This window comes from Nesoenas mayeri (genome assembly GCF_963082525.1).
Source record: "Nesoenas mayeri genome assembly, chromosome: 2".
NCBI lineage: Eukaryota > Metazoa > Chordata > Aves > Columbiformes > Columbidae > Nesoenas > Nesoenas mayeri.
Window position 1 is genome coordinate 155247398 of NC_137543.1, and position 27775 is coordinate 155275172.

Below are 27775 nucleotides of genomic sequence, written 5' to 3' on the forward strand. Positions count from 1 at the left end.
ATAAACCCACTAACATTTATTTTGTTAGCAATCATCAGTAGCATATTGTTTAAAAAAAGATATAGCCTTACATCTCATTTTTATTCCTCTAGGTACATGTAACTGTACTTGTCTTTTTCTACTCCTTGAGTACATCTCAGTTTTAAATCAGCAATTGGAGAATGTAGAACAGGATTGGATACAATTTTAATATACTAAATTTGTATATTCGAATGTTACTCCCTTTTCCTCATTTACTTTCCAGTTCTCTAACAGAGAACATTAATTTAGATGAAACTATGTCTAAAGTGAAAACGGATTCCTCACCTTCAAATTAAAAAAAGTAGGAAAACAAAAAAATTCATTTCATTTTTCTGTGCGGGCATAATGAAATTAATGTTCAGAATGTTACACAAGTTACATTTAATATCTAGAGTTTAAAATTAGAGGTTTTCTAATATAGTGTGATTTTCCGTAAAATCTTTGGTTATCCCTTGTACAAGCCTACTTGCTCATCTTCTAGAGCCTGCATAGGAATTTTGTTTCTTTGTAAAGGCACCAAATGCTTCATAACTCTTATGTTGCCTGAGAACAGCTCAAAAATGAAATATATAAACATGATTTAATCTTCTAATTATACAGATTGGTGCAGTTACTTTGTATGCAAAAGGCACAGTGTGCCAGTCAGGTGGACAGACACTGAGTCACAAGTCAAGAAAAAGAATTAATGGCAGAACGCTGCAAGAGATTGTGAATGTTCTTATTTAGGACTCAAACTTCACCCAAAAATCAAGAAGAAACATGGAAAGGAAGATCAGAGACGGGATTTGGCAGGACAATTTCTACTTTAAAAGACAGCACACCATATAAACTCATGCTCAAATCTTCTCCATCTTTGGTGTAGTAAATAAATGACTTATTTAGTGGGACTTAATGGGCTACTGGTCCCAAGTTATTTCCATTTTATAATCTCTTTATCTCAGAATGTTTTATCCATTCCAGGTAAACATTCAAGCACTGCATTTCCTGACCTCACAAAAATGCTTCAAGATATATCTAAGAGAATTGCTGAAGTTTACAAAAAGCTGCAAGGCTTAAATTTTAAAAAGATATCTGCTTTTATATAATGATTTTACCATATCAAAAATGCAGTTAAAAACAACAGACAGGATAGCAGGCAAAAAAAAAAATATACTTCAAGACTGGAAGAAAACCAAACCTCAAAAGCAAACCCAAATTGAGAACACCTGGTCTGATTTACATATCTACATATAATCAAAGCACCTCTGAGGACAGGCAATTGAAACTCATGGAACAGAGGAGGGATGTTAGCAAGGAAAGAAATGTTAAGGTGGTTTAATCAAAACAAACAAAAACAAAGGAGAAAGATAAGGTTAGCATTTTACTTTCAAAAGAGGGGCTCCCCAAAGAGAAAGCAGTAGCAGCATCTCTATCAAATCCAGGTTTTTAAACATAGCAGAACACATAACTTTATTGTCTCAGTGCTTGGGACATGCCCTCTTACTACACTGAGCCTCCTGCTTTACTTCAGAGCATAAACACAGGACACATCCACTCTCTATGAACATGCCCCTTAAAAGCTACATTGGAATTCCAGTTTTTTATTCAAAGCCTGGTTTCAGTCATGTAATCTCATCTGCCAGTGCAAAACTTACTCGTGCAAGGTTGTATGTGTGGCTCAGACAGCAGAATCAGGACTAGAAAGGTAAATGCAGTGTGCCTTGTCCTGAAAAAATTTGCAATTCTTTAATGAAATACTACAGAATATACCTGTGGACACTCTGTTGCCTTTTGATAATTATTCATGCTGGAAAAAAATATATCTATTCTAAAAAAAACACCAAACAACAACAATAACAAAAAACACGCCATGCAAGTTGTAACAGACTATACCACTAGTTTCCTATGCAACAACGACAAACTTTTCTCAAACTATTTTAGACCAGCACTATTCTATTCTGAGCCACTTATGCTGATTCTGTAGTTTTCTGGGTCTACCTCATTTTATTCAAATGCTCAGGCATCTATTAACAAACAACAGCTGTACAAGCATTAAATATTATAATAGAGAAAAATCAAAAGAGCTAACGAGAAAACAGGCACCGAGCAAAGGCAACGCTTGAGAATGCTAATCGAGCCATGTCCAATTCTGGTTGCATGTAGTATTGGGGAATTCATTTTAGCTGCAATGGAGACACAAGCATGTCTCACAATATTCTCCACATACAGCTCCAGGAAAGGTTATTTGAGCCATGTAGGAGTATGTATCCCTCCTCCACAATTTGTTCAGTAGTTGTAGCACTAAGATTTCTTTATACCACCTTTTTCAACTTCCAGCCTAACATGATGAGTTGTTTTGCCAAGATTACAGTATATGAATGGCTTCTATGTTTCAAAAGAAACGTACACACAGGAAAAGACACAAGTGTAGACAGAATTAATACATACTAATACTTGCAGGATTCTATTTAATACTTGCTAACAAATAGTACCTCTGAGTATACATAAACAGTCCTTGAACAGCCATCTGAGGTCACTTGACTGGACTAGCCAGCCAAGGTTTCTTAGCAGCTCTCCTCAAAGGGAGCTGAACATTTCCCATTATGACTCCTTGCACAAAGCTACCAGAGAGCTTTGCTGACTCTTCCTTATGATGAAAAATAATGACTTTTCTTCTATTGCAAGGTCAGAGTTTTCTGCAATCCTCATTAAATAATTATGCCATAAATCCCAGTCACTGACCAGAACTCCCCATGCTGGGTTATGATCTCCTATGGAGCCAGAGCAAGTACTCCTGCTCCAAACAGCTTCCCAGGCAGCTGCAGGGCTGATAACAGACACAGCCCAAGGAAAGCAGGAGAAAACACTTGTCAGCGTGATAAATGCTGATCTGAGCACAGGATCCTCCTAAACATCAGACTGACAAGCGTTCTGTAGAGCTTTGTGCCAGAGAGCACTATGATGTACAACTAAACCAGATCCCTTCCAGGTGAAACACTATGAAGGTGAAACAAAGAACTTAACTAGCTAGAAAATAAGCAGTGGTGGCTTCTACCAGGGGGTAACATTGAAACAACTGCAATTGCTCAGTCCCAAGGGATCAAGAAATAACAGAGAGCAGATAAGAGGATGTTACACCTATTTCAAGGGCACCTCCACTTCACAGATGAAAAATGGGAATAAAAAACAAACCTAAGAGCTTCTAAGACATTTTAAACTTAGCTGTTTTGATTTTCGCTCTTTTCATCATTTTCCTCCAGGCTGACACGTAGTGTCTAAAACCTTCAACAAAAGAACTAAGATGCGTAAGTTTTGACTAAACACAGACAGAACAATCTCTCAGACAAACTGGTCTTTTCTTTTTTTTTCCAAGTTGTATACTATTAAAAGAAAACCAGTATGCAGCACTTGTTCATGACATGCTTTCTTGATTAAAGTCCTCATCATTTCTTAACGGCATAACCTTAGAAATGGTTTAAATTCATGCAATGAGAAACTCCCTATCATAGACTTAACAGGAGATTAGTTCCAATATATATTAAAAAAAAAAAAGTTACGAATTCTAACTTCAGTAGGTTACATTTTTATGAACATTTCATAGAAATAATTAGTGACACTATTCCTCTAAAAATATTTTGGATGTGATAACTCACGTAACTGACAGTTTTACCACACCTATTTGCTGCTGCAACTTCTGGGTATTGGGTTTTGTGTTGTACCTTAGGAAGGCAAAAATGTGTTCTGAGGTATTGCCACATTTTTCAAAGAAGCTCGTCTAATTGTTATTTACACATAATCCAAGCTCTAAGCACTATTTCAAATTAAATATCAAGTGAAAAAGCATGCCTTGGACCTGATCTGGCCAAGGACACAAATTCTTCCTGCCTCTTCCTCACACCTCCCACCTGAGCATCACTCTTTAACAGGTCTCTCACTTCCTTTATTCACTGGTTTCTCCCCATCATGTTCCAATTCCCCAGCCAGTCAGCTTTTCTCTTGGTTTACACCACCTCTTCATGCAATATAAGCAGCTCTGTTTGGTCTGAATGTGTAAACTGCTTAAAATACAACACTACCAAACACCTGTCTCTATCGGTTCACTCTCAGTTACTCAGATGCTAAATTTCAATCAAGAAATAATGCTGGTTTTTTGTACTGCATCTATTACAGCTCAATTCTTGTGGTGCATTTTCTACAGGAAAAAGCCAACAATCGCCCTTGTTTACAAGCAGTGAATGTTCTGAGTTTTAAGGGGGAGTGCTGTTATATAATACTCAAAAAAAGAACAGAACTATTCAGAGTTGGAGACATGCATCTAACCACATAATGAACTCTACAAAGGTTATCCCTCCTGGCAGTATTCTCATTCAGAGAGTGCAACTGTGAGCCTACCAACAAATGTAAATAAGCTACACATGAAATAATAAAAGAAGAAGATGGTGCTATTTTGGAAACAAGAAACCTGTGGTAACCTGCAAGCCATCAGAATAAAGCCACAATTTAGATTAATTAAATAAAGACGTGGGCAAAATGTTCACATTACATGATGAACAAATTCTCTAAAAGTGCTATTAACAAAATCAATTAAAAATTTCCATTAATGTTATCTTTTGAATGAAAGGAATTTAATTCTGAATCAGACAAAATTAGACAACGTGATTATTACAGAATTCTCACTAGTTCATACTCTAAAAATAAATCCATGCTTTTTAAAGCAGCAAGTTTGACAGCGAAACTCAGCTATCTACTTAATTTTACAGTATGTGCAGTGTTTCCATTGTCTTATACAGACTATGGCTGCCAATAACACAAATGCATCAGTCTGCTTTGAAAACACCAGACAGAAAAGTGTATATAGTCTAGTGAATTAATTAAAAGTGTTTAAGTGTTTCACAGTTCTTTGAAAGAGTAGATTTAATCCTTAGGAAATAGAAAATTAACTACGTTAAAGTGTATTTGGTGTGAGATCTCAAGTCTGCAACAGCAAAGACTGAACAATGCAGGCAGCTCCTTTCAATGCATCTCTCTTCACCTGCCAAAGAATGTTGTTTTATAATAGTAAGTTTGATACAACTAGAGTATCAGAGCACACCCATTTGTTAGAACTTCATAGAAGAATGCTGCTGTGTCTTCGAGGAATTAATTTCCTGATGAGTTAAAGCTCCAAAGAGGGAACACACTATGACTACACTTCTCAGCAGGTAATCCATTCAATCCTATTTAATTAAGAACTGGAATAAAAGTAATATTAAAGCAGATTCCTGGTGGGGAAAGGAAAAAAATCCCACATCAAAAACTTGCTGCAAATTAATAAGAGGTATGATACCACTGTTCCAGGCTATAACTAGTGAATGTATACTTGACAGCTTTTGCCATAAGCTTTCCTCTTGCAAATAAAGGAACTTATGCTTTTTCCTAATTGAAGAATTAAGATAAACTTCACATAAGTTTCAGTCCCAACACAATTGACTTCAAAACAACAAACAATCTGACCTTTGTCTTTCTAACATACAGAACCTGCTGTGCTCATGCTCCTGTTCAAAGTAGGATACCCAAGAACTGTATCTACACTCCCAACAGCAGCAAATTATCCCATGTGGAAAGTGAGGCACCATAGCTATTAGAGATTTAACAGACAGCAAGCAGTATTATTATCATTCTCCTACTTGACAGGGCCCATGAAGTTTTGCATGTTGAAGCTAAGATTGAGTATGGACATTTTGAGCTCTCCCATATGATTTTCATCCCAAAGAGGAGAAGGGATCAGATGTATCTGACAATATAGATGCTATCATAACTTATCTTACACAAAGAGTAATATCACCAGTAATTAAACACTGATGCAAAGTTGAATCAGTTCTTACCCAGCAACAGGGACAATTATACAAATTCAGATTCTGAAACAACTAGTTATTTTAAGTTTCCACTAAATTCATAACATACCTCTTCTGATTCATTTGTTATTGCCTGGGATTCTTCCAGCTCCTCGTCAGCTGTATATTCTTCTTGTTCTTCCATTCCTTGCTCATTATATGATTGCATGTAATCTTCATCCTAAGGCAATAACACAGGAAGATGAAAAAATATAGACCAGCTCTACAGCAATGGGGTCTGTATACATCATTACTGATGCCAGAATTAGAAGAGAAGTTTTGTATCTATTGGAACTATCAATTATAAGCAATATATCATGTCAGGTATAATCATCAGGGCTTTTAATAATTTAAGTATTATCAAACGCATAACTGAAACACTTTACATTCAGATCCCAGCAATGTCATCATAAAGATCCCATCTACTACTGTTTGCCCCATCTACTTCTATACGTCTACAACCTTTAAATACAAAGCAAATACCACAGTACTTTCTTACTAAAGAGAACATGCATCTATAGTACATATACATTAACATCAGATTTTATCCCAACAAAAACACAAACATTCTTGAAGCATTCTGTAAGTGCTTACACATGAATGAGTTCAATTCTGAACAATTATGAACATAAAATGAGAGCAAAACCCTCAAGTTTGCTTGTATTTGAAAACACCTCACTGATCACATACAGTTTTAATTAAGATTAAATCATTTCGCTAACAATTAAAGCCAGTGCATGTTCTCTAATACACTGCTTAAATTATATTGAATTATGCAGGTGACATTTTCTGAACTAACCTCCAATCTCTTTATTCAGGTTTAGACAGTTCTCAGTTACAAAAGGGATGAACGAGCAGGACATCAATCACTTTGGGATATTAGCACCTTAAAGATGTCTTTAGCAGGTCAATAATCTTTTCACCTTCGAAGGACTTTATCAGATCTTGTCTAAAGCCTGGATAAAAGCTTTTGCATTAAGTACTTTTAACAACTGGCAGTGTATCTCCACCACACAAAGCTGTTTTCTTCCTTAAGGATACAATCCTCAAGGTCACGATTCTCAACTGCCTTGCAGCGTGACAAAAGAGCATTACCTACCGCCAAACAAGCTGTCAACACAAACTTTGTCACAGCCTAGATAAAGAAACTGGCAGACAGTGATAATAGGTCTAATTTCCCCTCCTCCCTAGGGAAGTAAACAGATTTCAAATCAGTCTAAAACCCTATGCACGTGAAGCAATGTTATCTTTGAAGATACAATAGAAAGAAACTCACTGGAAATTCATCTAGGGGTTCATTGATTTCAAGGTCTAGCACTTCATCTTCTTCTCCAGGCTCTTCCCCATATTCTATTTGGTCTTCTGTCAGTTCAGGATCGTTGCCTTCATAATGTCCTTCCTCTGCATACTCTGAAGCGTACAGTTCGGGTTCTCCAGATTTGTCATAAACAATTTCATTTTCCCCTTGGTCATACTCAGACTCATGTTCTATTGATGGATCCCTGATGCCCTCAGAGAGGTCGTATGATGTAAGTATGCCAGACGTAGCATTGAGGCTGACTGTGACACCGTGAGAACTAGCGCATAGATGGGGGAAAAAAATGCAGAGGTTGAAGCATAACAGTCAACTACTCACAAAGATTGAGAAAAACAAAGCCAACAAATAAAAATTCTCTAAGTTGGTGGACAAAATTATACCTCATGCACTATTTGACTCCATGCCATATTCTCGTAATGCATATTGTACTGCAGCTTATCACCAGCTGCAGGCTATTTGACCAGGGGAATCAAACCACCCAGATGGTTTAGCAGGTCAAACTGGCAGAAGTCCTGCTTGGAAACCACAGCAGACCGGGTTCGATTTTAATTCCAAGACTAACAAAAAAAATACATAAAACTACTATAATTGCATCTGTTTTCTCAGTATTTCAGAATAAGCTAGTGAATTATCTTTTATTAAATGTATTAATATTGTTCCTTCTTGATTATCTTTAATTCAAACTTACATTTTTATGCCACATTTCATGTTCTACTTGAAATAATGCAAGATATACCGTCAAGAACTGTCATTTAAATGACTAAGACTTATTCTAATTTAGTAACAGCACACTGGTAAAAAACAATCAATACAAAAACTGGCAAGTTTACAATCTGGAGGAAAAGCAAAACTCAGAATTTATTCTTTACAGCAGCCAGTGCCACCAACACATAAAAGAGCATCTAACCAACTGCAGACTAGTTAGAAAAGCAAGGAGGAAAAGCTCTTCTTGATTGGAAGGCTCTGAGTATAAGGAAAACAAAGATCTTTTTAAAAAATTATTAATTTTTTTTTATGTAATTACATTCTTATTATTTACTATTTTTCTAAGTTTGAGGGAATGAGATCCAAACAGCTTTGAGCTATTTGCATCTCTAAGACGGAGAAGATTTAACACGAAAATGAAGACATTATACAGGATTATCATTATCCTTCCAACTGCAAAGGCATAAAAGAGCTTGAATGGAAATAGAGGGAGGGGAAAAGGAATGGAGCAAGGCTCCCACTCTCTGGCAATAAAACTGCTAAAAATGCAAGACTTGTCTACAGAAACCTGCTTCTGCTGAGCACTGTTATCACACTTCAGATACTTTATCATCGCTCATGCAGTCACATAACCATCCCTGCTGCCCAGGGCACACAAGGAGGAAATCCAGAGAAGAAACAGCAAGGGCTGTAACCCAGATTCCCCATTTTGAAGGGAACAGTCCAGCCCTCACTCCTGCAGGGAGAACAGCGGCCAGGGGAGGGATTGATGGTTGAAGTATTTCACCACATCCTCATCAATCCAAGACAGGGACAGGACTCTTCCTAATTCCAGCCAAGGACAGAAAGGAGATCTCAGAGCAACATAGACATATATATGCTACACATATATATCTTTTCTTCATATTGCTTTGGGTGACATGCCTGCATAGCATGCAACAAGTAAAAGCTGGCGAGACACACAGGCCATTAAAAGCAGCAGTGCCACCGCATCACAAGCATCTTCCGTCCCCCTTCAATCCAGCTTGAAAAGTAAAAATGTCGAGACACTCATTTTGATCTGTAATGTCCATAATTCAGTTGTGGAGCTGTATCCCCACAGAGGATTCACAGGGCAGGATCCTTGGTAATCTCCCATGGAAGTATTTGCTCAAACCTATAAACTCTGTACAAAATTTTCTGCTGTGTAATTGTATATGAATATTTAGGTCACAAATCAAGCCTTGCAAACTATGAAGCTTCCCTCCTTAGGGTCTCAGGAGCTAAGATAAATTTTTAAAAGAAAGATGGCAGAGAAGGTCTTTAGAGGAGAAGGAAGCCTACAGTGATACAATGCGGCACAGCACAAGAGCTTTGTGAGTATTTACAAATAATTCTAAGTGCAGAGATTACACTGTTTCTTCTTTACAAGTGTTTTTTTTTTATATATTTGAGTTAAATTTATTAAATTTGAATAAGCAAAAAAATTTTTACTGAAATGCTAACAATGCTACTGAACACATTATATATAGATATAGATAAAATTAAGTAGTTGGCTAGGTAAAAAGCAAAATTATCTTAAGCATATACCAGTAACCTTAGTTTAGCCATTATTATCAGTAGTAGTAGTCATGACTAGCTTTGAGTCATCCAAAACACAAGATTTAGAAAATAAATACCCAAAATCTTGTTCCTCTTCATTGTCACTTTGCAGAAGATCATCATTCAGCTCTTCATCTGACAAGTCTGACTGATTCTAGGTTTCAGAAAAAGTCAACCATGAACATCAAAAAGGATATAAACTTTTAACTAGGTACTGAAACTACTGAAACTTCTGAACACTATGTATTTTTTAATGAAGAACGTATCTGAGACTAAGACCATACATTCTATGAAATTAACTAATTTGATGAAAAAAAATATACTACACAAGACAACAATCTAAAAATAAATGTTTGACAGTCTTATGGAAATTTACAAAACTCCAATTTGCTTCACTATCAACACTTTTCACTGATGCATTCTCAAATATAGCCAAAGATGACAACTCAGTTAAGAAATACCAGAAAGAAAGGTAAGTTAGTGCGCTGCCTTGTGACCTTGAGGCATTAGGCAAGTCAAGAAAATGCACTAAGTTACTGCAGTTTCTAGAGAGCAGAGATACTTATTAGACTAGAGGGAAGAACATGATAATACCAAAAAAATGAAAAACTATAATTAGTTTGCAAGTGAAGAAAAAAAAAAGTAGAAGAAAGTATCATGCCTTTTCTGAACTCCCACTCATTGGTCTATCATACTTACAGCTGTTGCATTTATTTTTTTTCTTAAATAATTACCCATTAGGAAGAGATAACTGCAGTTTTGCTCAGCAATATTATTTTTATCCCCTAAAGTAATAGGGGCAGAAAGGTTATAACAAGGGTAGATTTATCTAAAAGTACTGGGATAAGATTAAGTAGAAGCAAGTTCAGCCTAAATAGCTCAGGGAAAACTTCCTGAAAAATCTATTATTCTGCCATATGAGTCCATAACCATAGATACTGCTCAGAGCCCTGTAATATGGCAGACTGAAAACAAGAATAGAAAAAGCTCAAGAACGCGTAATACATTGGAGAAATATAGTATTGGTTAGTGTTCACACAGATTTTATTTTAAGATAAGCAGTTTTATCAACTCACATTTCAATTACAAAGATGTATGCAATGTTCACTGCTTGTATTTTTGATAACTGTATAACACACATCTGCACTCCCTATCCTCCTGGAATTTCGTTTTCTTTTTTAAACGAGTACATGAGACAAAGGAACTGCCTATCTTTAATAGGGATTGCTAACAGAATAATTTCAAGAAGCTAACTGCCAACATTTAGAGTGTGATTATAAAAATACCTACATCAACTAAAACTCAACTTTTACCAGATCTAGGTTTCTTAATGAACCTATTCACCTCCAACTAAAACTTTAAAAACTATTTTCTAAATGAATTTGTTTGGCAGATCAAGTGGAGGAAGAGGTACCAGCCAGTTTTGGTTTCCTAAATGGAAGCCCTGCCTTCTCCTGTAGATATGTGGCAAATCCAAACATGTTTAGCTCTTTTCAGAGAGTTCAATTTTGGAAATAGATACCAGAATAAGGAGTCTACAGCAGACACTGGGGGACTCGTTTATGTTCTTCAGTGCTAGCTGCTCCTATATTCTTCCCTCACTGTAGGAGGAGAAATCCTCTGCCTGCTTGTCAGATAAAGCAGTACAGGATTATGTGCAGTGACTAAGTCTTTAATAGACACTACTGATTGCTTTTTTATTTACTCGCTGGTAAATACTTCTGGTATTTTGATGAGTAACTTTTAATAGCCAGGAAGCTGGCAGCTGAAGTGAATTCTCCAGAATGCTAAGCAGCACCCAGCAGGCATAATTGGTTTTTTTGTTTTGGTTTTTAATTGTTAAGTCAATATGAGCTACAGAGAAACTGATTTTGAGAACCATCTCACTTTTGAGCAGTATTATGAGAAGAAACACTATCTCAGAAAAAATAAATTTTTCTAAAAGTTTTATTTTAAAAAGCCACACTTGGAGGTACTTCCCAAAAGGAAATAGAGCTCTGGGTGCCAAGCACTCTGGCAACAGGGCAGAGCTAACATACCTGTGGCTATTAGGCTTTAGGAAGGTGACCATAAAACATGTAAAAGGACATAGCAAACAACTCAAGTGGGTAAGTTGGACAACATTCACTTTTTAGTATTTGTAACAATTCACTTTAATGCATGTATCTTACCTTTTTGCCAGTTATCAAGTCCTCTCCAAGCAAGTCATCATCAAGTTCACTGGAAAACATTAACAAATGTAAGAAGCTGAACCTTAGAGAACAGAAACAAACACCATATAGGGTACGAACTTTAAAAAACTAACTTAAGAAGAATTGTTGCTGAGTGTCCACAAAGCTTTCCTTCTAGCAAAGCATTCAGCAAGTTGAAAAAGGAGGTATTTTCAATGAAACAATAGATCATACTTATTAAGTAAGACTGTTGTTGTGCAGTCATTTCATTCCATATGCTTTTCCTTCCACATCCCTTCAACTATAACACAGCACACAAACCTAGACAAAGCGCAGGCATTTAAACCACGGTTAGCTGGGTCCTCACTCTAGATCATTCAAGGTCCTCTGGGCATATTGTCAAAATTGCTGTTTCTCATCTCACCAGGGAAGAAGCACACGAGACAGTAATGTCCTGTGGGCAAGACTCGGTCTACAGACCACCACATGGCCCCAGCTGCACTCCAGCAAAGAGGCCAGTTGGCATGGATGCCACTTAGGCCTAGATCTCTAGTAAATACTTTACTCCCTCCTCCTCCTCAAGTTGAGGGTTAGGTCAAGCAGGCATTTGTAGGATGACAAAACCAAATGCGTGTTTCACTGTCTTTGTAGGTGTGGCTAACAATTCAGGAAGCATAGAAATAACTGGCTTACAAAACTTCTGCTGTCACATAGCGTCCGTACCATAAACAGGATGCAACACAGAGAATTGCAGTCCGGATCAGTTAAGATGTAGGACAACTGCTTTAATCTCATTCTTCCTTCAGTGAAAGAATTATCTAGTGACAGGAATAGACAGATTCCCTCTGCTATAATAAACACTTATTACTAACAAATGCCTGTATTAGAACATGCAAGTCCTAATACTGAGATGCCAGTGATTTGAAATGTGAGCTGTAATCCAGGAATCTGAACATATTTCTACCAGTATACCCTAATTAAAAAACAACCACCAAACATGCCTTAGATACTACACAAAAATTAAATACCCTAAAGGGAGAATGGGCTATATGAACAGAATGAGAATATGTATAAAAATTCCTTAGGACTACATAAGAAATACTTGCAGAAGGGGAAGCCAATTCCAAGACACAAATCAGTGCTAAAAGTTGTTTTTACAGATGGATACATCTCTTTCAATGTTGGTTACTGTACAGATAATGCATGGGAGGAATTAAAATCTTGTGGGCTAGAAAATAATAGATGATACTCCAAATCAGCACTAAATAGGACGTTATCATCAGTGCACAGTATTTGTCTACAGTTACCAATCTCAAACAGTTCCACGAATAGTTGAACATTAACAAATAGCCATTTTTTTTGTGTTCACTGCAATATTAAACAAAAATTGGGACATGAAACACATAAATCTCAAAAAGCAAACTGAAGGCAATTTAAGCCTTTTATTTCAGAAACAGAAAACTCTACATAACAGAAATGGTTTCAGAAGAATTTAGAGCCAAAACTGAAGTAGGAAAAAGTCACTAATCTCTTCAACTGCCAGTAATCTGACAAATGCACCAAAAGGTTTCAAAATATTTCCCAGTACTATGGTCCACCACTAACAGCTTTTGATAAAACTACACTAGAGGATTCCAAAAGACAGCAACATAGCATGTTACAGCAGCATTCAAAGCCAAAGAACAAGTTCAGGTAGTAAGAAATTCACATAAAAAATAAATACAGAAGAAAGCAAAAGCTTAAATTAATTATCTAAACATAGTCAGGGCTATTCAACATGTTACTAAAAAGATCCTTGATGTAATTTTTTAAAAGATGGTTAAGCATTGGGTCAATAGAAGTAACCGTATATTACTCTAGATTTTTAAATGCTTTGGCTTATCACTTGACAGTCAAAAATATTTGTGCCAGCACATAAATGAAGCTCCTAAAAGTATTTCACAGAATGCTCCTCAAAACTTCTTAAAATAGTCAATGTCATTCAATATTTTCATTGACAAATTAAAAGAAGAAAAATAATTAATAAACAGAGTAACAGTGAAAAGCTATCCTATCTTCAAGCTTCTTTAAAAATAGCAATTTCTGAAGTTATCTGTCAGAAAGAAGAGGGAGTAGAATTACCAGATCTGACTATTAAAAACAATTAAAGAACAATTAAAAAAAATAAATTACCAGATACTAAGAGATCTCAGGTTAGCTGAGAAACAGACAAAAACAAATGGTTGCAATCTAATACTCCATAAAGTCACAGATAATAAACTGGAATAAAAGTACACAATAGCCATAGTTCCAAAGGCAACTCACTCTCACTATCATCAAGACACAAAAGCCTTTCTAAAAGCACAATTCTAAGCAGTTAGTGTTAAAGAAATCCAAGAGTTCACTGCTTTCAGAAGAGACAGACACATTTCTTCCCTTTCCTCAATTCCCAATACTCAACATTCCCCTCACTGAACAGATTCAGCTCACCAAACAAGGAAGAGAAAGTAATAATAAAAAAGAGAGCAACAAAAAGTGGAAAGTTTTCTGCCAGTGTAGAGAAATTAACAATCTCAGAGAAGGCTCAGAGCAAGCAAATTTCAGCAAAGTCAACTACTAAATCAGCCCTGTCATCTCGCAGGATAGCAGCACAGAACTGTATTTTCCCAAACTCAAGCTTTGTGCTACTTGTAGGGACAAATGTATAAATTAATAGTCTGTGATAAAGATATCAGACTAGCCGTTTCTGGCCTCCAATTTCATGAGCACGTCTCATTAAACATGCGCAGTAGCAAGGACACAAGTGTTTTGGGAAAACAATTCATAAAAAAACGTAATGAGAAAAATTTTCCAAGAACAATGTTACATGTGTACTCCCAAATAACATGGGTCTTCCAACCCTCAGTTATCGCCCTCCTGTGTTTGAGAAAGCAAAGAGATCTGGAAATTCAAAATTATTTAAATGACTGGGGGATGGGACTCAGTTAAGTAGCAGCCCAGAAGAGTTAATGGTTGATCAAAATGTATAACTAACAGCATAACCACTTCACCCTCGCCCAAAAAAGAGTGATTTAGGTTCCAAAACAAAGCATGAAGAGTTAAAAAAACTCAACTGTGTCTGCTGTGTTATTTCAGCTTTTTTTTTTTTTCAATTTTCAAGAAATTGTGTCCTAAACTGAATTAGGCCAACAGTTAAAAAAATTCAAGCAATTACATTAGGCAACATATCCATGTACAGCACTTGAAATTGTCCAAACACAGAACTCAACACTTCTAAAGACACCTTGGCAATCTAAGAAGAAACCATTTCCCTTAAAATTTCACTAAACAAACAATATGATTTTTTTATCATCTATCATAAATTATATGCAGCTAATAATAAACACAAATGAAAACCTTTTTCTAAAACTGAATCCTTGTGTGCTTCAAAGTCTCAGCTTAGAGAAAATACTCTATAATCTTTCTCAAGTCCTAGAAAAATAAGAAAAGCGCAAAATAGGAAACTAATCCCTCTGGAAGGTCAATAAATGTAGAGTAGCCGATGCACACCAAGGGCTCAGCTCAGTGGAGAACTACTTAAGCTAAAATTTGTTTACTACAATCACTTGAATTACTATTAAAAAATATAAAAATCTATTTGGAATGGCTTTTTCTCCTTTTTACAGTGAAAACCACTGCCAAAGTCTGAATAAGACAATTATTAAAAAGGAATAATAAAAACAACATAAAAACGTGGAAAGTTTTCTCCCAGAAAGAACAAACAAGTTCAGGCAGCAGCCTGATTCAAGTCTTTCCCAGCTGGGATGCCTGTGCATACAAGAAGGTGCTCTTATTCTCCCTGAAAATACCAAGTCCACACATACTTCTAGATCTTTAAAACAGTCATCTTTTTCAATGGAAGCCCATGCCTAAGCTCCATTACTCTTCCCAACGTAAAACTGAAGTAAAAGATTAAGGATAGGAATTTAAACATCTAGGTAAGAAAAAAAAGTTAAGTTGGGCAAAATCAAGTACTAGCAAAAATCTAAATATTTAAACCACTGAGATCAACTAAATATTTAAAACTGAAACCAGAACATTATCTGCAATGTTTCTTACACACCACAGACACTTAGTATTTATCCAATTTTAAATGGTATCTCTTCATATTGCTCTCTCTATTCCTCAAGGCAAGTGTATATTTGGCACAATCTAGCACCGGCTGACACATGCATAACAAGCAACATCTTCATTAGTATCTAAATGTATGCTGCTCTAAAAGTTAGAATACAAAATGCTAGAATAGGAAAACAGATCAATGTAATTCAGCGTACAGAAACTGAACATGAAATGTTCTACCTACCTGTCCCAGTCGTCATCTCCAGCTCTTCTTCTCCAAGACCTTTCTGCACCAGGCTTATCAAACTGATCAAAGTCATCATCTGTAAAGAAGGTGACTACAATAAATAATTCTTACTGAAATGAACGGTTTCTGAAGGAATCACTTAGGTGAGGTTTTTTCTTGGAGGGTGGCATTGTTTTTTAGAAGATGCAAAAATACTTTTTACTTTCCGTTTTAACATAAGGAAAACAGTTAACACCAATATATAATAATAATAATAATAATAATAATAATAGATGTATGATATAGCTTTCCCTCTTCTCACCACTGAAGTAAGGATGACCCAAGGAAAACAGAGCATGAGATACATCACTTGAAAATGTTGCCAACAAAGATCATCCCAGAGACAGAAGCTCCCCATAAATGTATGAAACAGAGGTGGAATGGAGGTGAAGGGAAAAACACCTGCTAGATTTCTGTCTGCCTTGGGGGCCACAAGCTCACCTACCCATACTGGGCCCACAAAGGCACTTTGAAAACAGGAGTAAACCTCAGGTCAGCACAAGGCAGGATGGTACCAGCAATCCAAAACAGAAGAGGGAAGTCAGGTGCGATATACCATCAATTACCTCAACTGGGGCATTAAAAATAATACAAGTCATTGAAGCAGGTTACACTGTGTACATAAGCATGCACGTGCCGCCTTCCAAGATAAAACTGGTGCTCCATATATTTTTAACAAGTACCCTTGCCCTAGCCAACCAAAGCACAAATTACTCTCGCGTAGCTTAGTTTGCAAATGACAGTTATGCTACTTAAAAATATTAAAACTTCCATTTATCTACAAAAGAAATGCAAAGCTCATCTGCTCACTTCAGACATCCAGATGTCATCTGTAAACCAGAAGCACATACCTTCAGAAACACTCAACACTCACTCTCCCATCCTGTGGCTACAGCCCAATAGAAAACACACACCTGGAATTAGCATCTTTTCCACACATTTTAATAACTTTTATAAGAATCAAACAAGTGCACAAACAGAAGTTATGGTCAACACATGGGGAAACTGGCTGTAGTTCAGTGGTCTGCAAAATGCAATCCTGGCCTTCCATTACAATCTGAATTGGTGAACACTAAACTGCCACATATCCAGTCATTCTTCTGACTCTACTTGGACTGAACTCTGAACAAGTACAACACCAAGGATCAACTGGTGGTGTTTTTTTAGGGTTGTTTTTTGTTTGTTGGTTTGGTTGTTTGGGTTTGTTTGGTGGTAGGTTGTTGTTTTGGTTTTGTTGTTTTTTGGGTTTTTTTTGGGGGGCGGGGGAGGGATGGTGTTGGTTTTTGTTGTTGTGGTGGTGGTAGTTTTGATTGTTTTTTTGGTTTTCAATCAAATCTATCTGCAGCTTTTTAAACTCAACCCCATATCCTTCAGTGAATATTCCACACATGCAATGACAAACCTATTCACTTGTTACATCATATAATCAGAATACAGGTGTGCCAGTGACCAGAGGTAAAAGGAGGCAAAAACAATAAAAAGAGAAAATTCAATTCTTGCAATGTCAGTAAACTAAGAGCTTTTAAATCAGAAATTTCAATTATAAATAGCTATGAAAATAAGACTGCTCAGTATGAATTGCGATGCAACACAATTCAAGCACAGCAACTTTTGTTTTGAAACAGAAGGTAAAAACAATTCCCCTTGATCAGGTTCCCCTGTTCATTGCCTACAGATACTTTTCTTTTTTAACTAATCTTCTATATTTAAAATAATTTAGACAGGCTAACACCATTGAAACAAACAGTTGTTTTACATTTCTCTGCTCAAATATCTACATGTTGCAACCTCCTTCAATTCCAATTCCTATTCCACCCACAGGGGAAAGCCAGACAGATAAACAAGCACTTCCTATCTTTTTCTTGAACACTAAATTACCCAATTTTGTGGTTGCTGAAAAAAAGTCACCTTGCTCTCCTTACCATCATTCAAAACCATGCCGCAGTGATTATCTTAGTGCACTGCCATTTTAAGGGCACAAATATCCTGCACTGTCATTGTTCCTACAGCTGGATTGCAGTAATCCACTGATGTGATGCAACCACCTCCAAAGATTGTTTTTTTAATGTAACATGACTGGTTTTGCAGCAAAGCAAACTATGAGTGTCCACATCCTGACTAACACAGCTCAAGACAACGACCACCATCAAGAATACAGTAACTTCTTTTTAAGCTATGCCTGCTTGCTTGAAAGGTACCATATTTTTCCATGCCAGGCACCACTTTTAGAACTACAGAGAGCTGTATTATAAACCAACACCACTTGAAGACAAGTTCTTCAAGTCCTTCAGCACACAATTCCTACACAGATGGACCTTCACATCAGCCAAGTTTAAATCTAGACAACATAAAGTTAAGTGCCAAATCTTTTTCTCTGAGATCTCTCAACAACAAAAAAGAAACACCCTTCACCATAATTTATAGTACTTTTCCAGGCCAGATAGTTAAGTTTCATGGCTATAAGTGTTCCAACTTAGTACTACTGCTACTGAAGAAACAATACCAAGAGGGTCCAATTTCCTGTCAAGTTTCTAGTGTTGAACAGGACCCCCAGTCAGCTGACATCGCAAATATCCACTCTCCAGCTCTTCCAACCCTCTAAATTTCTCACATCCTATTCCTTATTTATGAGCAACTCCTAGCAAAACCCAAAGCTGAATTACATCCATTCAAAGCCCTTTGCACAAGTCCCCTCTAGCGGGATGCATACAAAAGCCTCAAAAATTACTAGTCAGTCTGTGTGTGGTGACTGCAACTTATAAGAATTAGTCCACATATGTCCCCACCACCTCCCTGTTCTCATCTCTTCCCTCCTCATCTCATACACTTATGATATAAAGATCTTTGGGACAGAGGGAGCCAGTTATTCCTTTTTATGCTCATACGTTCTGTGACAGCTGACACTGACAATGAGCATTACAAATTATGTCAATTTTGACACTGTATTGTCAGAGCCCTAAACGGGTTGTAGCGTTCCTTTAGAAAAGGGGGTCACAGCAGTCGCACATCTACAAATAGCGTTCATTGCCAGGTTCGCTGTTTGTGAGATAGCAAGCATGGAACTGGACATCTGCAGTGCAATGGGTTAACTACCAAACTTCAGTGAGGCACCACTTTTTTTTCCCATATCTGAAACTATGCAAATTTTCATTTTTCTTCTACCTGTCTAGGCAATTACATTTAGAAAAAAAAAAAAAAAAGTAAACAACAAGCAGCATAACATATGTGGATGTTTCTCCTTGAGAAACTCTTACAAGTCAATGTTTGCGTCAAGCGTGGTTAAGTGCCTGTAAAACATTAACTTGCACAAAAAGAGGAACACTCAGCATCAGCAGAGCACAAAACCACTGAGAGCAACAGCCAAAATTCTTTTTTAATATAATTCACAGTACCACTGTGTGGGAAATGAGAAGAAAAAAAATCGGGGGGAGGGAGATCCACAATGCTAAGCTTTTTAACCAGGAAAATGTCTGTTGTAGGAGTTGGAAGAGGTTTTGTATTTCTTCCAGTAGTGTCAGTGCAGTTGTACACAGTAACTGTTGCCAAGACATGCAACACAATAGCTGCGGCTCCTCATTTCTACTCAAGGCCCCCACGGCAAAGCTCTCTGAGATGTGTGTGCATTAGCTGGGTATCATCTGGAAGATCCTGACAGGTGATCACTAAATGCACTAAGCCCCCCCCTCTCTAACTTCCAGGCAGCACTAGAAGGAAAATAAAACTAAGACCTATCAAATGCCAAAAAAGCACTAACTGGATAAGGGAGGACAGACCAGTTATACAGGAAAACAAAAGAAATAATCCACCACTTGGCTCTTCCTACTGCAGCTCTCAGAAATAGCCATTATCAAAGCAACAGAGAAGTTGCAGGTTGCTGCAGAGTCTAACGCTGGCTGTTTTGTTACACCAGGCAGCCTCGCAAGGCTCTGAACCAGAATAATCACAAAGACAGCAAAACACACTCAGTTCCCCACATTAAAAGGTTCTTATTTGTTTTATACTTAGCCTAGTGTAGCGCTAGCAGTGCTAAAGGCTGTTCTGTACAGCTTATTTTAGGGTTTTATGATATATGCCCAGAATTGTTATCTTTTTTCTGCTTAATAAAAACAGGTCAGCCACACTAAAAATCAACAAAATACAAGCCCCATTTCCTCTTTGGCTATGCTGGTGGTAGCTTCTAACTCTGTGGACAACCTTCACTCATTTTCCTATGTAAAACGGGAGTCCTAAGCTACAAAGTCTCACACGCGTAGGATGTGAATCAGCAGGAACACTGCAGAGCTCACGTCTTAAAATGGTACCAACGTAACCGAAAAAGGTAGTCCTACATAGCAACTGTTGCTAAGATGGATTGTTTTACTGCAATGAGATGGCCAAGACTTCTTGACTAGGAAAAACATCTGATGATGGCATTATTCATCTTCTCAGAAATACACCTGCACACTTCCTTGAACACTAACCACATGCTGTCTCATAAAGCTTAACAGTTCCAAATTTTGTATTTCGTTTTGCTTCAATATAACGCTATTGTGAATACCAAACATACTATTAGTTTTAGGCATGGAAAAAAACATCAAAGATTTCTCCTTATCCAAAACAAGATGGAGGTGCCACAATGATTCAATAGTTCAAGAAATAAAAAAGTATTATGCACTGTTTACCCAACATGTCTTTTAATACAGTAACTAAGATGCACTGCTTTTGGGCAGAACAGGTAAGGGAGCTATTCAAAACAAACAAACAAAAAAACACCTAGAGAATAGAAGTAATTTAGCACATGAAAAAGCGCAACTTCTCCATGCTTCCATTTAATGCTGAACAAGTCTGTCTTCATCTATCCCATTCCCTGGTACCGTATTTAAAACACTCAACATGACAACTTGACAGAATTTCAAGCACAAGCCTCCAGATCAAAAACAGCTTACCAGGTTATCTTTATGTAATAGTTTATTTCTATGGAATATTTTTCTTCATATTTCATTGCAAAAGACTACACAAGACGTAGGTATTGTAAAGCCTTGATTTTCGGGAACTGAGTATACCAATTAAAAACAGAGTTATGTTTCTGCCCAACAGTGAGGTGACTTTTAGTATGACTTTCTATGTGATATAGAAAAATAATAGGTTTAACAAGGAACAGTCATGTCTAAAACACAGGCTGGCAATGTAAGTGTAACCAGTTGAATGAAAACTGGTAACAAACTGCAGCAGTATCTACCAATAAAAGCACAAGGTCAAGAGAACTCCTGAACCTGAACCTGTGATGCAAACCTAAAACATTACAAAGCACGCTACAGTCTGGTCCCGTTTATTACAGATAATCAAGCTCTCTACCCCACCATAAAAATCACATCCACTCCTAGTACCACATTATGCACAAGAATACATGTACACAAATACACCACACACAAACACAGTTTATTTTTTCAGGGACAGACATCAACGGAATCTTATATTTGTAAACAATTACTCATAGAAGCCTTAAGCATTCAGTGACTAAGTATTTATAACAATGTAACAATTGCATAACATGTCCCTCTACTAGTGTATTTCATGTTTTCTTTCCAAATTACTCTTACAGGATGTTTAGCTTCCTCAAAGAAATAAAGCAGAAAACATTAATTTCTAAAGGAAAGGAGTTCTTTTAACCTTCTCAAAAGTAACTTTTTTAGAGAGTTTCTCATGATGCAAAGCAAGCCACTAGCAATAAGCAAGAACAGAATTACGATATGCTGCCAGGAACTGAAGTTCTCTTTCTAATCACTGCTTGAAAGAAATAATACCTTTATTTATTGATGTCTTTTGTACTAAAAAAAAAATCCAAAGTCGGCTTGGATTTGAAAATATATTTGCTTTGGAAAAATATCTTAAAAGTGTAATAGTCTTTGCCTCACAAACACACTGAACGGTGAATGAAGGCCAACAGTTTAAACGAAATTCACATTAACTCAGTTCTCAAATGGCTTTGGACATTGCTGAGAAACTGTAACTCTCACAGAACTCTCCAGCACCTTTTACAGCCACCAGGAGTTACGGTTAAAACTGAGGCTGCATTACAGCAGAATTTACATGACCAATCACATTACTTACTTGGAGGTTTTTTTGGTCAACTCAGTGGCAATCATCACTCTAAATTATTCTGGAAAACATGTTCTATGTGACCTAAAATCTGAGGTTTCATGTTTGATGTAATAAAGCATGGTTTGCCTTTTATATTAAAAAAAAAAAAAAAGTTACACTAAAGCTATGTTTAATTTAGATGACCTGAAATGAGAGAACATTCAGAAAAACATGACTTTTAGCGAACACTTGTCAAAGAAGCACAAAGAGGTTAAAAACTGCCATGCTTTAAAGCAAATCTGCCTGCCACAAGCTCATTCAAGTAGTAATGTTTTTTGGCACTAGTCCTTAGCTGGTACAACAGCCCATGATCACATATTTGTATTTAATGGACTGTAAACCCTATAGGCCTTTGACACTTAGAGAAGTTTTAGTGTGTGCATATTGCAATAAAACTTTAAGTTATAGTGACCACTTGCATCAGTCCACCTAATAAAGTAGGATGCAGTACCCAGAGACCAAAACACAGCCAGCACTCCAGCCACTTTCACCTAGACAGAAATGCAGAAATCTATTTCCAGACACTGTATACTGCTGTTGAATAGCGTGAAGCACAATAAATTCAAATTAATTTGTCAGACTGGAGAATTTTTGCTACATCCTTGAATGGAAGAGTGACCCACAACAGGGAGGAAGGCTTGCTGTGCTAGCAGTATAAGCTTTTTTATTATTTTGGCATAATCTTTACCAACAGCTTCACAAGAGGTTTTTAAAGCCACTACACTGCTGAGAGTGTAATAGCAGTCCTCAGATTAAAATGAAATTAAATTGATGACAGCTTAAATTGAAGCTGAAGGAAAAATGTAACAGTCTCCAAGGTAGAGAAACACCCATTCAGTTACTCTTGATATGGGACTTAAGCAAGAATATGGGGTAGATGTATATTCAGCTCCTCCTCCATCCCATTCACTGTCATGATTTGCACCTCAAGGATATTTACACTGAAGTTCATCAGAAGTTAATTAATCTGACAGAAGAAAACCTAGAATAATTTTTCCTTGCTTCTGTATGGCAGACAACTGAGATAAGAAGTGCTCTTTGCTTTGTTTTACTGATGGTTTCTTGTTTACCCTGTAACCATCTTTCCCTAAACGAGCTTAAAATGTAGCTGTAAATTGATTACAGTACATATCAAGAAAAACTTTCCGCATCCATACAACACAGTTGTTATGTTACACTATAAGCAGATAATCACTAAATTCTAGAACAGCTCAGGTAGAAGGGACCTTGAAACACCATCTGGTCAAACCTTTCATGGGAAGGGGATCCTAGATGAGATTAATTATCTAGCATCATGTCCAACCGGATCTTGAAAACCTCAAATGATGGAGCAAGTGATAAGACAAGAGGAAATGGCCTCAAGTTGCACCAGGGGAGGTTTAGATTGGGTATTAGGAAAAAATTCTTCACGGAAAGGGTTGTCAGGCGTTGGAACAGGCTGCCCAGGGCAGTGGAGGAGTCATCATCCCTGGAGGTGTTTAAAAGGTGTTTAGACTCGGTTCTTAGGGACATGGTCTAGTGCTAGAGTTAGGTTATGGTTGGTCTTGATGATACTGAGGATCTCTTCCAATCAAAATGATTCTATGATTCTATGTCTCTGGGAAGGTTGTTCCAGTGACTGACTGTTCTCACTGTAAAAAAAGTCTTTCTTGTATGAGTGACGCCTCTCCTGGTATAACTTGTAGCTGTTTCCCCTTGTCTGAGCAACTACAAGTCCTCAAAGTCCCTCATCACCACTAGCACACCCACCCTGAACTTCCACATTTCAATAAAGCCATTCTAGAATTTGAAGCAAGTTGAATCAGAGTGCATAGTCTTTCACAAGTTCCTCTGCTATGAAGCTGTGAATCACTCCAAGACCTCACAGATCACCACTTGAAAACTTCCGAGCTTACGTCTGTGAGACCTGTCACCAGAAAAGCCTTTCTCTTCATCCTTAGAAAGCTCAGCTGCACCAACACAAGTATCTGGTCACAAAAGGGCATAAGAATACTTTATTCTTATTAATCAAGTTAATATTTCCCAAGAGCTTAAAAAATTGTAAGTGACCAAAGTCTACACATGCTGTCCAACAGAAAAATCATCTTCCAGTCCATCAAATATACTTAAATGTTCAGCAAACACAGCCATTTCACATGTCCTGCATCATGTCCTTACAGAAGATTTTAATTTTTAATCTGCATCTTCAAGCCACAACTATCTTTGTCAGCTGTTACCCTGAAATGTCAAATTAACCCATTTTGTACTACTTAAACAATCACTAGACAGTCTTTTTTTTTCTTTAAGAAAACACTGAGGTGCTGTTATCTCTCCCTCAAAAATCACAAAACTAAAACCAAAGCATTAGTTTCTACAGTTAAAACTTTAACAGACCAAAAAAATTTAAGCCAAATAACCACTTAGTCCTGGGCTTTTCATCCTGTACACCTTTCCCATTCATTACCACTTTAGATAACAGCTCCTTTCCAAAGAGAGTTGCATGTACCCCGCTGGAAGGGGGTTTTAAAAATGTATTTAATACTTGAATAGAGTATTCGAGCAGAAATTTTCCTGGACTGGTCACACAGACATAGAGAAACCTCTGGGATTCTTCATTCAGGCAAGTGCTGCACAGTGATCATCTAGACTAAACTCTGCTTATATGGAGCAAGGATCACATTTAATTGGCCACCATTTATTGATGAGTAGTGTTAACACTGTACAAACAACTGCATGTGCCCACCTAGTACAAAGCAATCCTAATTCACAGTTAGATGCAAACGGTACTCCAAAACAAAAAAGACTAGTCTTAAAACTTCAGTTTTACCACTTAGTTGAAGGTTGTCTGTTGTATACAACTTTGTATGCGAAAACATGCTCATTCAATTTGCAGCAGAGTTTTAAACACAAAAACTAAAATGCTCCAAAACTGACACTTTATCTCCTCTGCCCTCATAATACTAGAAAAAAAAAACTTCCAGAGACAGGCAAAGTGCACTTCCACATCACAAATAACTAATCTGAACCACAGAAACTAGCACAAAGTCTTCTGCAAAATAACTCAAACACTGCAATATATTTTGCACTACTAAAACAACGATCCAAATATATAAATATTTGCTGTTTTACCAATCAGTGCTGCCCTTCCTAGCCATCTTCCCAAACTCCTCAACTCCTAAATTTGTGAATTTATTTGTAACATTTACCTTTAGTAGGACACTTAATTGTGTTCATGTACTTTGGTACCAATTAAGCTAACAATGGTGAACAGTCTGACCACTTAAGTGAGTGATCACAAGGACAAGCCACACTCTTCTCCCCAACACCTACTTATGGAAAAGAGTGACTAAAATCACTACAAACTTTTGTACAGATGAGGACAAGCATGTCAACTGACAACCCTGACCAGTCTTTATCAAAACTGTTATTCCTAGTGAAAGCAGGGCTGGCCTATGGCATCAAAAACAGACATTTCTTTCAACTGCATCTCTTTCGAACACCCCAGTGTGTCCCTTGCAAGTGTCTCTCTTAATCATTCATGTGTTCTCATTTTAAAAGTTGCTTAATAATCAGAATGATGGAGGGTTTTGAGTTGTCATTTAAAATGCTGTGAGAAGTGTCCTTAGCGAAGAGGAGCAAATGCACGCCTGAGAGGCCTGAGGTCAAGCACTGGCTTCATTTTACACTTTCCAAGTGATACTTTCTGCTTCTGGGCAGTCTGTAAAATGAACTATAGCTATTCCCCAGATAAGAGGTAAGTTGTTCAAACACATCACATACTGTAGCTGTAAAACCTATGGGAATGAAATATGTAAAGGGTGTCACAAGGATGGAGCCAGGCTCTTCTCAGTGACAACCAATGATAAGACAAGGGGCAATGGGTATAAACTGGAACACAGGAGGTTCCATTTAAATTTGAGAAGAAACTTCTTCACTGGAACAGGCTGCCCAGGGGGGTTGTGGAGTCTCCTACTCTGGAGACATTCAAACCCGCCTGGACACCTTCCTGTGTAACCTCATCTGAGTGTTCCTGCTCCAGCAGGGGGATTGGACTGGATGATCTTTCGAGGTCCCTTCCAATCCCTAACATTCTGTGATTCTGTGAATGTATCTAAATAAACACATCCATGCTACCCAGAGGCCCCGCACCCACGCTAAGTGACAAAGCTGCTGCCCCTTCCCGGTCCTGCCCCGGACATGGAGAGTCAACAGTCTCCATCGTCGCACGACACCGACTCCCACTAACAAGAGAAGAGCCCTTGAGGCCTTGCGGTGCCCGGGGGGCTCCCACTCCCCGCCACGGGCGCGGGGCCCACCCGCTCCGCACCCCCGAGAACGTCAAACCCTCCGCCCCCGCCCAGGCGAGACCCAGAGGCGGCGGCGCCACCACCCCGGGAAGGCCCCGCAGCCCTCGGCTCCCCTCAGCCCCGTCGGCCGGTCCAACCTGGACAGGCCCCGCTTCCCCAGCCGAGGCCAGGGGGCCTAGAGCCCCCGCGCGTCCCCAAGTGAAGCCCTTTGGGGCCGCAACACCCACCTGCGCCTCCTCCCAGGGCGGCAGCCATGGCTCTTCGCCTTGCCCAGGCGGCAGCGGCGGCTCCCGGCAGCGATCCCGTGCCGCCCCCAGGAGCGGCGGGGAGCGGGGAAACGGGGAAGGGCTCGGATTCAGCGCCCGGCGGCTCCGCCTCACGCCGCCCCTCCGCACGCACCCACCGCAGGAGAACAACAAACTACCACAACATGGCGGCCGCCGCCACCGTCACAGTCGCCGCCGCCCCTGCGCTGCATCATGGGACGGCGGCGGGCCGATCCCTCCCTCGCGGGGAGGGCGAGCGGCGGCCGCCACTGGTTGGTTGGCCGCAGCCCCGGCGCCTCGGACGCCGGGGCGCGTCATCGCTCTTCGCGCATGCGCCCAGCAGGCTCCTCTCGGCGGCGCCGGCCGGGCGGGCTGCGCGGGAGTGCGCGTGCGCCGCGGCGAGGCACGTGCCACCGCGCGGCGTCGGGAACGCGCAGGCGCGCGGGGGCGGCCAGTGCCGTGACGGGGGGATGGCGGCCGGGCCTGGCCGGACAGGGGCTCTCTTGGCCTCGGCCCCGCCGCTGCGCCGGGGAGGGCCTGTGGAGCTGTTCCCGAGCGGTTCCGCGACCTGCCCGGGCGTCCTTGCGGGGAGTCCGGGGCGCCAGGGCCTTGCCTCCCTGCACGGGAGCAGGCCCGCCGGCCTTGAGGAGGCGGCTGCGGTGCCGTTACCTGGCCGGGGCACAGCGGGGAGCGGGAGCGGGAGAAAGAGGCGCAACTTGCCAGCGCTCCCACGCTTCCCTGGCAGGATCTGAGTCTGGGATTCTGTGTCTCTTGCCGAAATTGGAGGCGGCTTGCAAATGCCCAGCTCACATTGGTCTGCATGGAGGCTTCAGCAGGTCACAGGTCCAGCTTGAACCCTCAGGTTCAGCTCTCCTGTGGAAAAAAATAAGCCCCATGAGTGAATGGGATTAAAATACACCATGAAAGGGATGTTTTGGGCCATGTTAGGTGCATCTGTGCTTTTCCCATCTTTTTGACTGTGTGGGGGAATTAACACTTGCTTAAATAACTAAAATAGTTCAGGCTGTGTAGCTCTTACTTCTCAAGCCTCACCTGCCTACATACTTTACATGCTCAGTGTCCTGACATGCT

The 27775-nt window shown here is 38.9% G+C and overlaps 1 protein-coding gene across 6 annotated transcripts in view; it reads right to left on the reverse strand.

Moving 5' to 3' along the window:
- Positions 1–26882, reverse strand: part of RBM33 (RNA binding motif protein 33) — a 102884-nt gene extending 76002 nt beyond the window's left edge. For all 6 annotated transcript variants that reach the window (XM_080338882.1, XM_080338881.1, XM_080338883.1 and 3 more), the window contains exons 1-6: positions 26645–26882; positions 15970–16048; positions 11649–11697; positions 9555–9631; positions 7150–7450; positions 5944–6054 (exon numbers count right to left, since the gene is read on the reverse strand). In XM_080338882.1, coding sequence (XP_080195008.1) covers positions 5944–6054; positions 7150–7450; positions 9555–9631; positions 11649–11697; positions 15970–16048; positions 26645–26672 — 645 coding nt within the window. In that variant the 5' untranslated portion in view covers positions 26673–26882. The remainder of the gene's footprint in view (positions 1–5943; positions 6055–7149; positions 7451–9554; positions 9632–11648; positions 11698–15969; positions 16049–26644) is intronic.
- Positions 26883–27775: the final 893 nt, after the last annotated feature.